The 11,556-nt window shown below is 41.8% G+C and overlaps 1 protein-coding gene across 1 annotated transcript in view; it reads right to left on the reverse strand.

Moving 5' to 3' along the window:
- Nucleotides 1-5,160: 5,160 nt before the first annotated feature.
- The window catches only part of Ube2n (ubiquitin conjugating enzyme E2 N), a 28,389-nt gene continuing 21,993 nt past the window's right edge, over nt 5,161-11,556 (reverse strand). The window contains exons 2-4 of the mRNA XM_005068015.4: nt 7,080-7,326; nt 6,769-6,909; nt 5,161-6,183 (exon numbers count right to left, since the gene is read on the reverse strand). Of these exons, the coding sequence (XP_005068072.2) occupies nt 6,143-6,183; nt 6,769-6,909; nt 7,080-7,326 (429 nt within the window). The 3' untranslated portion in view covers nt 5,161-6,142. The remainder of the gene's footprint in view (nt 6,184-6,768; nt 6,910-7,079; nt 7,327-11,556) is intronic.

The raw sequence follows: 11,556 nt of genomic DNA on the forward strand, positions 1-11,556 counted from the left end.
ATACATTCTTCTGGCCTTTACAGACAACTGCACACAAGCCATACACTCACACACAGAGAAAAATAAATCCTTAAGTAGCTACCCAGGCAAAGTTATACTTTTGCTGTACAGAATCCATTCACACGTTATACATTCATACCAACGTGTATGCCTGCCTTGCATTCTACAGTAAAACCTTCGCTGTTCATTGAGCCCTACAAAGCTCTTGTAGACTTACATTGTGACTGACTGGGATTGGTGATTTGAAAGGAACTATCATTAAAGTGCTACCAATCTTTTTTAGTTTCACAGTATTTTAATAACCAAAACTAGAAAAATTGTTAGACAATCCTTACTATAATTTCCATTTTAAAACCACATAGAGCCGTGATTAAAAACAGAAGTTTGGGCTGGGTGTGAGCATACGCCTTTAATCCTAGCTCTGGGATCTGAGGTGGGGAAGCAGAGGTATACAGATCTGAGTTCAGTGTCAGCTGGGTCTATGCAGAGTTCCACAATAGCCAGGATTATAAAAAAGAGACCCTGTTTCAAGAGAAGTTTGAGCCTGCCAGCGTTAGGGCACATCTTTAGTCCCAGCACTCAGGAGGCAGAGGCAAGGGGAATCCGTTTGACACCAGTCTGGACTACAGTTCCAGGACAGCCAGGGCTACACAGATAGTAACTGTAAATCCAGCTGACTAATGTGGCCTCTGTGGGCAGTAACTCTCTCTCATGCACATGTCCACACAATTAAATCTCACAGGGTAGTCCAGTCAGCAATGTTTGTGCTGCACGGGACCCAAGTTCTGTCCCCAGAACCCATGCAAAAAGCCAGACTGGTGGTAAAAGTAGCATGGTAAGGCAAAGACGTGATTCCTTAGGGTGTGTAGGCCAGCCAGCCTAGCCTAGTGACAGCTTTCTCCAAAAACAGTAGAAAGCAATGGAACAAAACCCAAGGTTGTTCTCAGGCCTGCCTAAAGTCCTCTATGAGCCTGATGTGGAAGAATTTCTGAGCCAGAGAAGCCAGCCTGATCTACATGACGTCCAGGACAATTCTGAGCTGGGCATGGTAGTGATACCTTTGACCCCAGGACTCAAAAGACAGGCAAATCTAGGTAGTCAGGGTTACACAAAAAGCATCTCAAAAAAACACCTTTTGTAATCGTAAAAGGACGGAGTTCCCAGTTGCTTCAATAAAGAAGCATCTGCTCAGTCAGGCAGTGGTGGCGCACACCTTTAATCCCAGCACTTGGGAGGCAGGGACAGGTGGATCTCTGTGAGTTTGAGGCCAGCCTCGTCTACAAGAGCTAGTTCCAGGACAGCCTCCAAAACAGAGAAACCCTGTCTCGAAAAATCAAAAAGGATCTGTTCATGCCTGCCCAGCTAGCACCACTGACAGCAGTTTCCTTGACAAGGAGCTCACATAGGAATTGAGTAGCCAAAAGAACATTCCTAAAATGTAGTTGTATAGCATTTTCTTGTTCTGGTTTCTTGCATAGACTTCAAGTAAAATTCTATTTTAAAAACATTACCCCCTAGCAAATAATATGGACCTAGACTGGGAAATCAAGCTACAAGTAATCTCATGAGGCTGAAGAGATGGTTTGAAGACCTGGATTCTGTTCCTTGTACCCATTAGAGGCTTGCAACTGTTTCTGGATTCAGGGATCCAAAACCTTGTTGGCGGCCACAAATGTGGTGCTCACATAGGCAAAAACCCATACCAAAAAATAAAATCTTTTTTGAGACAGATCTTTCCTAAAATAGCCCTCCTTAGCTTTCCTGAACTGTGTACCAGGCTGGCCTTGAACCCAAGATTGCCTATCTCTGCCTCCTGGTACTGGAAGGTATGAGCAACCACACTCAGCTTCTCCATTTTTAATACCTTCCAGGACACCACCACTGGCTAAATACTAGCCAATTCCAGATGACAGGATTCTTAAGGCCTGTGTTAAGTTTGTGAGGTTACATATCTTTTTTCATCTCTCAAGATTTAGTCCTATACACAAACGTTGGGCTGGAATAGAAGATCAGTGGAAGTACTTGCCTACGCACTAGAGAAGGCTCAGCAGTTTAGAGAGTTGAATTTCCAGCAACCATATGGTTGCATAATGATCTGAGATCTGGTGCCCTCTTCTGGCCTACAGTCATACATGCAGGCAGAACACTATACATAATAAATCGTCTAAAAAAAAAGTTCTGGGTTCAAACCCCCAGTACCCAAAAAAAAAAAAAAAAAAAGTGCAGTAGGAAAGGCTAATTCTTAGAACATACTATTCCCAGCCTCAGTGATATAGTGGAGAACAATGGAGAGCTGAGTGCAGAGTGAAGGAAAAAGACAAATTATCATATCCAATTGGTACAGATTTTTATTATTTATATACTTCTTTGAAATTATTACATTCAGCATGTTTTCCTTTTGTGTTACTTAAAATATGAACCCTGATATACTTCCTTAGGATAGGTAGCATGCTTCATAGCTAAACAAAATGTTCCCAACCCCAGAATACATTCCAATAAATTACATATTTCTGCTGGAATACTGAGTTAGGTGCCCAATTTTTCATCTCATTTTGTAATTTTGTATGTGGACAGCTTTCCTATATTGTGTTCCTGAAACTCTGTTACTGCAGCAATACAAACTGATATAGTCAGAGTACCCAAAAAGAATACTCCTAAGCCATCAAAAATGTCCCATGGCACCACTTAGGTCTACCTGGCTGACTGGGTATCTTACAGGACACCACATGTTCTTTCCCCGCCCTCTTGAGAAACGCTAACCACAGCAGCTGGGTGGCTTTGATATACCAGTTTGCACTGAGGCTTATCTTACAAGTACATTCCTGGTCTAGTGTAAGGTTTTCAATATTATATACAGAAGGCCTATGATCTGAGAGAACCAAGGATAACTAGTCTCACAGTGAGTGGGAGCGAAATCACAGCAAAATAGATGACAAAGCAGAACATTCAGACCACAAAGCTCTGAGGGCAGTGGTTCTCAACCTGTGTCTCGACCCCTACCCGGATCATGGAAAACACAGGTATTTACATGTTAGTTCATAACAGCATCAAAATTACGGTTATGAAGTAGCAATGAAAATAATTTTATGGTTGGGGGTCACCACATGAGAAACCACATCAAAAGGTCGCAGCATTAGGAAGGTTGAGAACCACTGCTATAGGGCTTCCAAACTGATTTCAATTGGAGAGAGGCTGGATCTCTTCTCTCAATGAGTTCTCTCCGTATGCGCTGTCTGGAGGCTGGGGGCATCTGTCCAGCCCGAGTCCAGAAGAGTGGCCTTTCCAGCACTTCCTTTCTCCAGGACCAGAGCTGCAACTTTGGTGCTGTACCCCATGCCCAAACTGTCCCTTCAAGAGCAAGGCCCAAACTATTCATTCACATCTACATCCCCAACCAGCAGCAGGCAAACGTTCCAATACCTGTGCCAAGTGAACTTCTTCCTTCAGTTGGTGCTACAAAGTCAAAGGTTTCTAAGAAAAGAGGACTCCATACAGCAACAGGTAGGCTGGGAATGAGTAACCGACACTAACAGAAAGGGAGTGATACAGTGTGTGGTCCACGTGGTGTCTGCTACTCAGTTCTTGCCAATAGGTTCCTGAGCTATGGTGAGTCAACCTGCTACTGCCACATCTTCAGATCAATGTTAGACTTTTATGTGTGAATACTGCCATGTAACAGCCATTCAGTGTTGGCTAAGGAAACCAAGGGCCAAATGTAGTTGCTAGGATTCAACCTACTTTGACTGGTTGTTTCCTTTAAGTCTTTTAGGAAAAGTCCAGGCATATACAATGGTTCTTGCTTCTTCCAACTGGTTGAATACAAGTCTCATCAAAACAATGGGGACTCATCAAAATTAAAAAAATAAAGTGATACCACGAAATCAGAATGTAAAATGGGAAAACTAAAGCTCAGTGCGCACTAGAACCCTACGTGTGGCTAATGTGTAAAGTCACTATGTGACATCAGCTATAACCAGGAGCCAGGAGCAGTATTGGCTTTCAGGAAGTAATGCTGCCCCATGGCTAATTACTTCAAGTTCTGAGGATTTTTTGTTTTGAACGAGAGCTTTCTTAGCTGTGATGAAAAGATGTCATCTGCCCAAAAATTGTGGTTTTTTTTTTTTTGTTTTTTTTTTTTTTTTTTTGGTTTTTCGAGTCAGGGTTTCTCTGTGGCTTTGGAGGCTGTCCTGGAACTTGCTTGGTAGTCCAGGCTGGTCTCGAACTCACAGAGATCCACCTGCCTCTGCCTCCCGAGTGCTGGGATTAAAGGCGTGTGCCACCAACGCCCGGCCCTGCCCAAGAATTGTAACAACTGCTAAAAGAGAGCTTTAAAATTTACAGTATCAGGTAGAGTCATTAGCAATTTTATTCTAAACTTAATATTTGTTAGCAAAATGCATTTATGTGGAAGAATCCAGTTACCAGTCATCAAAAGCTCTTATATGTTAAAAATGTAATTTTAATAGACAATTCTTCATCTTACATAGGAGCACAATAAAATACACCACATTCTGAAGAAACTGAGGAAAATGCAGATGGGCTACAATATCCACTGCAGGAGACAAGATTCCTGACTGTAAGGTTAGCATATGACTCAACAAGAATTAGAAAGTCAATGTGGAAAAAGATGGTTTCAAATGGGAGGAAAATCATTATTAATACCAGATAAAAGGATAAAAGGAGTAGCTCGGCATGGTAGCCTTTATAATCCTAGTAGAGGCAATCAGATCTCTGAGTTGGAGGCCAGCCTGGCCTATACAGTGAGTTCAAAAATAGCTAAGGCTACAAAGAAACGCACACACCCTCAAAAAACAAAACAAAACAAAAACCCACAAAGATGGGGGGGAGAGCACCCCCACGGGATGAAAGCAATGCACAGGAAACTGAAGAGCTGACAACCCCTTGGTAAGCCTGTTGCCTGGGATTTGCTCATTGGGTCTGCAAGGAGGACTCAAAACTGCCTCCACAAACCCTAACTAGTTTCCTAATGGCACAAACAATACACATCAGGCTTTCAGACAAGAACCAAGAGAAAAGTCACAACTTACATCCGAGGCTCAAATGTGGACATGTGAAAGTCCTGTATGATATCCGCCTGTCTTTTTTACTGTGACCGTTGGGTATGACCAACTTAGAAACATTATGGCAAGACACCAATGATCACCTAATTAAATCAGGTAGCATTTATTTAAAATTTCTAGGAGGTTTAAAAAAAAGGGACAGATACTGATGCTTCATGCATGCTCAGAGCCAGTTTATAAATACTCAGTAAAATCCTAACACAAATCTGCATCAATGAAACAAACTGGTAAAATTCTCCTCTTGCCAATCAATTTGTCAGATGGAGAGGACCAAAACAGAATGTTCCATCAGTTTTAATTTTAAATACGATTGTCACATCGGGAAAGTGAAATAAACACAGTAAAATAAACTGTACAAAGGCAAAGTAGAATAACAAAAAATATTTTACTAAAACATAAGATTTACAGAAGTTTCCAGACAAGCCATACAAAATGGTCACAAGCTTTTTTTCTTCTTCTTTTGGGGGTGGGGCAGAGAATCTACACTTAACAGCAAAGTCACAATGTTATTAGTGAGGGCTGTGATGTTTATTTAATGTTCCCATTTTGGTTCAGACAATCAAGCTTGTCCATCTACAGTGTCTAAAGTTAGACTTGGCTAGAGAGCATATTCTAAAAAACTGGTTAGCTGCATTTAACCACTGCAATTAGATCCCATAAGAGGGGGAGTGGGAAAGGAGAACATAAAATTAAAATAAAACTATTTCCCCCCCTAAAAAATAAAATAAAAACACCCATACCCCTGGCAGCTAACCCTGACAACTACCTTCATTCACAGTGCTTTGTACTTAAACCATGATGGGGAAACGAATCCAAGCAGAGTCACTGCTTTTAAACATTTCACAACAACCCAGATGATACTTCTAGCCTCTGCTCATGCTTTACAACAGTAAATCAGGACAAGACATAGATTTGCTAATGTGCATGTAATCACCAAAGATGAGGATGCCTGGGCTTTTATTCTGTAATGTTTCTAAGACTGTGTCCATTAAATGCAAACAAAAAAAGGAAGAGTCTTGGCAGAACAGGAGAAGTGATGTACACTTGATGATCTGATCGACTTAAATATTATTCATGGCATATAGCCTAGTCCATGCTCTCGCTGTAGATAAAAACAAACATGCAACTGTTAGTTTACTCAGTTCATTAGATTTCTTTCCAAACACCATACACAAGCACAATTTGTGGAAATGCTAAACTACACATACCCTCCTAAATTGACAGTATCTCCTATAACCTGGATGAAATCAGTTTTCTGAATGTCTCATTACCAACACAGTACAGCGGATAAGAAAGATGTCTGGTTTTCTAAGGTTCTCACTATTTAGACCAGAATAGGTTTCAAACCTTTCATAAGATTCAGCAAATGGAGATAGTTGTATCTTTCACTTCTGAATAGACAGTAATGTTCCTCATTTTGTTGTAACTGTCACAGGAAGATTGTTGATTCCATACTCTACAAACTGCTATATACTTTAAATGGACCATAAGAACAGTATAAAACAATTTCAAGTTTTTCTAGTCTCGTCACATACTGCTCATAAGTAGATAGTCATTGTTAGATCCATGTGGATCTAACCCACAGTGTGAGAGATTACTTTTAATCTGAGTTCATGAAAATAAAAAAAAAAAATCAAAGGGTAACATTGTTTTGAAGAGTAGAAGCAGATAACAGAATATGAAATACCTGTTTCTATGGCTTGGGCTTCATTGGTCTTCCACTGCTCAGCTACGTCATTTGCTAACGGATCATCTGGATTAGGAGCACTTAACAAAGCCTGGATTGATAGCAGAACTGTGCGGATCTGCAGTGCTGGGGACCACTTATCTATGAAGGTAACAGGCACAATATGATATGATAAAGCATGAAAAACAGGCCCAGAACGGTTGACCTTCCCTCCCACACATTGGTGTTAACATAAGATGAGATTACAATATTTACATTCTAAATATGGAATGCTTAAGACAGAAAGTACACATTAAGTGACAAACACTTACCTTTCAAAATATCTAAACATATTCTTCCCAACTTGTCTACATTAGGATGATAAATTTTGGTCATGAAACGTACTTTAGGTGCTGCCATTGGGTATTCTTCTGGAAGGAATAGTTCAAGTTTAAAAGTCCCTCCCTCAAAGGGGGAATCCTGGGGGCCAGCAATGACCACATGAAAATAACGGGCGTTGCTCTCATCTGGTTCTGCCTTAATGCCAGGAACTGGTTCTGCCAGCAAACGCTGGGTTTCCTACAACAGAAAAGCAAACACACTTGTGAAACAAATGTCATTTCACTGAACACCAAAATTAAAATTAGAAGTTCATCTTTTTTAATTAGACATAAAAGAGTCTCCCAGTGATACATAATTTAGCTAATCAAATGTGAAACTCAAAGAATATGTTTATGTGACCTCCCGACCATGCCAAAATATGGTACACATGCGCACAAACATTCCCTTCACAAATAATAAAATAATAAATGCTAAAAAACTGTTTTATGACGGGTATGGTGGTGCATGGGAGGCAGATGAAGATGTATCTCTGTGACTTTGAAAGCAGCCTGGTCTGCACAGTGAGTTCCAGGACAGTCAGGGCTATGTAGAGAGACCCTCTCAAGGAGGGAGGAAGGGAGGAGGGAGGGAGAAGGGAAGGAGGAGGGAAGGAGGGAGGTACAAGACAGACGGATATATAATTATATTCATATAAAAGGAAAGAAAAATGACACCAGGATTGCTGCAATATGTAAGGCAACTTGTTCTTAACTTTACTAAAACCCAAGCCACTGAGCTCTCCTTTTCTAAAAAGTGGTCTAGAATACTCAAGACACCAAAATCTCTGGATATTCAAGCTCTTACATAAAATAGTACAGTATGTGTATTTAAAGTACAGAAATCTTACTGTATATTTCAAACCAACTCTAATGACTTGTAGTGCCTAATACAATGCGAATGTTACGTACATATCTAAGACACAAATTAAGCACACACTTTCCTCCCATAGGATTTTTTCATCTGCTAACTATAATGAAGTATTGAAGATGACAACAAGTCTCGGAAACTCGGTGTCATGGCAGTGGCACACCCTTGTATCCCAGTACTTAGGCAGAGGCTGGCAGATCTCTTGAGTTCAAGGTCAGCCAGACCTAAAGAGTAGGATCTGTCTTTGGAGGGAGAGACAAGAGCATGTCTAAGGCACCTAAAGTACAAGAGATGTAAGGGATGGAGGGTGGAAGGCAGGGTGCATTGGCCGGTGCTGATAAGCCTTAAACTGACACTCTTGTAAAAGGGCCTTTAATGCTCCCCAGTAATTATATCACATTCTATTGCCCATGACTAGTGAAACCTCAAAATACCCATTTTCATCCTGCTTTAGACTGATGCTCTGCTTCCTACTTCCTTCATGAGAAGGCACATATCTTTTACATCCCCGTGACGGCGTCTTCACACATTCCCACTTGTTCCTTCCAACTACCAGAGCGCTTCATCAAGACACAGCTCTCTCCTCACTCTGCCCCCCAAGAACTTTGCTCCAACATCTCTCTTGAACCAATTCCTTCCTTTTGTGACCTTTCCTCAAATCATTCAAACTTTATGGTACTTTTCCTGTAAGGGATAATGAAGCTGGCTTTCCTGTTGTAAAGTGAAGCCACCCCACAAGATTGGTGTCTTCTGCACATGACCATTTCCTTCCAGCTTTCTGCCATGTTCTGGTGGGACAGGTCCTCACCAGAAACAAAAAGCTGACTTTGCACTTTCAACCTCTAAAAGTGTGTGCTGAAACTCTTGTCTTCATTAAGTCACCAGCCTTAACTCTTTAGTACAATGAGAGAGTGGACTAACACAGCAACCCAAACTCAAACTTTCTCCTCTTCCCCATTTCCCCAAATTCTCCTTAGGTCAGTTAATACATCACTGATCCATCTTCACCCTTAGGCTAAATATCTAACCTGATTTAAAAACAAATAAACAAACAAAACTGGCTGGACAGTGGTGGTGTTCACCTTAATCCCAGCACTCAGGAGGCAGAGACAGGGAGTTCGAGGCCAGCCTTCTCCACAGAGTGAGTTCCAAGGCAGCCAGGACTAGAAAGCCTGCCACAAAAAAACAAAAGTTTGCTCAGGGGCAAAAAATATGTGTACAGTCTAGGGTTGATCCCCAGCAAAGACAGAAAAGAAAGGTTCCAGAAGTCTACCCATGAGTATACTGCTTCTCACCATTCCTATACTTCTGCTCAAGCCTCCACTTTCAAAATGCAGACTAAAATAACCTGACATGCTTGTTAGCATTCAAGCACCTGCACTGGCCTGCCCTTGGGAACCTGACAGGATATGTGCATGCACTTGCCAGTACTCAGTCAGGCAGTACTCTGGCCTCCTCAAGGTCCTGACTACTTACTTGGCCTCTGTGGGCATGCGTTATGCACCCCCCCCCCACCAAGTGCCACCAGCCTCCTGTCTGTCTCCTCTCCCTCTAGCCCTCTTTTCTGACTCCAAGAGGCCTATCTCCCCCTCCCCCAGTAAAAAAAACTCTCCATGCCAGCTATCACATGATGGCACTGGTCTCTCTTCCCTCCCTCTCTCGTTCAGTTTTTTTAAATTCTAACAATACTCTCCCCAGCTTTTGGCCTCCACCTTGCTATCTTACTGGGCCTACCTCCCACATATATTCTCTCTGCCTACCTTTCCAATTCACCTTCAGTTATCCTGCACCCCAATCTTTGTTCAGTCCAATTTAGCTTCCTTACAGTTCCTCAACCTCCTAGACATGCTTCCACTTCAGACACTACACCTGCTCCTTTCTCCAGGGAACAGTTAACTGAGAAAAACAAGGAAAGAGCCTGGCCTTTATTTTAAGGGAAAAAAATACTAAAGATCAGTATAGGAGCAAAGAAATGGAAAAACTAGAAAGTAACATTTTGGCCTTTCCTCAACTTTGTTTTATCCCAGGTTTCCTTGAAAAAGGAAGCTGAAAAAGGGGGACAGGGTCCAAAAAAAATCTAAGTCACCACTCCCTGATTATACATAGTAACAGCTATTTAAAGCTCTACCAAGCTACCAAAAGTACCTCCAAGATCAGATCTAAAATAGCTTCCGAATCTCTCTTCACTGTCAGAGGCCACATTCACACATGTTCCGTCAGTTTGCCCACTCTTACTGAGGCTCTCTTCCCAAAGAACACATTAGTGGAGTGTGCGGCACCTGGGCGGTTAAAGCAAAAGGGCGGCTTTGCATTCGAGGCTGGCCTGGGCTGCATCCGGTGATGCTGTGGCAAGCTACACAGCAAGACCCTGTCTGTCTCAAAAAACAAAAAGTGCAAAGCACAGATGTGACGTGATCCATCAGAAGATTTCACTGGAACAGACACTGTGGGTAAGTTTTTAAATGTACAAAACATCCCTCCTCTCAGGTTGCCATAAATGTGGCACAATGAACAGACATAATTTACCTGATGAAACACTGTTATTTCTCAAATGCAGAATAAATTGTGAGAACAAGGCTCTGACACCAGTGCCTGAAACCCTTACCTACTGAAGTAAAAAGGAAATACTAGGTAGGAAATAATCTAACAGTTAATTGTAAAGTACCTTCAGATTTTACCCATTTCTTTATCAGAAAGACGGTGAATTGCAGTATGGTTCTTTAAGTGACAAAGTAACGATGCAATTCCTACTACTTCACTTGTTTAACTGTGTCTGAGCAAGCTCCATGCCTATTTTGTGCAGTTATGGTACTCTCCCCTTGAACTCAATTTGTCTTCCCACAGCTGCAGTTATCCTTAGTCAACCTCTCAAAAAGTTATTAGTTGACAGGTCAGCAAGACAGTGCAGCAGGGAAAGCTTGCCACACAAAGCAGACAGCTGTTACTGAAGCCTCTGCCATCTACACAGGCATCATGGCGCAGGTGCCCCCCCCTTCATACTCACACAGACAATTAGGAATTCCTAAAACAGTAAATGGAAAGTTCCCTAAGTACAAGATTCATTTATAAGGTTGTCTGCTGTTGGGATTTTTGTTTATTTTTTATAGACACGTAACTCAGGATGACCTGGAACTCGGTATATAGACCAGACTGGCTTCAAACTCAAGAGACCTACCTGCCTCTGCCAGCAGAATACAAGCTAGGATCAAAGGCATGTGCCACCACTCCTGGCTTTATGAGTTTTACACTGTGCTTTTCTATATCTTTTAACACAGTGGCTCACAAACTGTGGGTAGTGACCCCTGGAAACCTCTATCTAGAAAAACATGATATGATTCTTAACAATAGCAAAATTACAGTTATAAAGTAGCAACAAAAATAATTTTATAGTTGGGGGTCACCACACATGAGGAATTTTTTGTTGTTATTGTTAAGCCAGGGTTTCTCTGTATTGTTTTGGAGGCTGTCCTGGAACTCGGTCTGTAGACCAGGCTGGCCTCAAACTCAAAGAGATCCTCCTGCCTCTGCCTCCCAAGTGCTGGGATTAAAGGCGTGCTCCAC

Source organism: Mesocricetus auratus, unplaced genomic scaffold (genome assembly GCF_017639785.1).
Source record: "Mesocricetus auratus isolate SY011 unplaced genomic scaffold, BCM_Maur_2.0 Super-Scaffold_100011, whole genome shotgun sequence".
Lineage (NCBI taxonomy): Eukaryota > Metazoa > Chordata > Mammalia > Rodentia > Cricetidae > Mesocricetus > Mesocricetus auratus.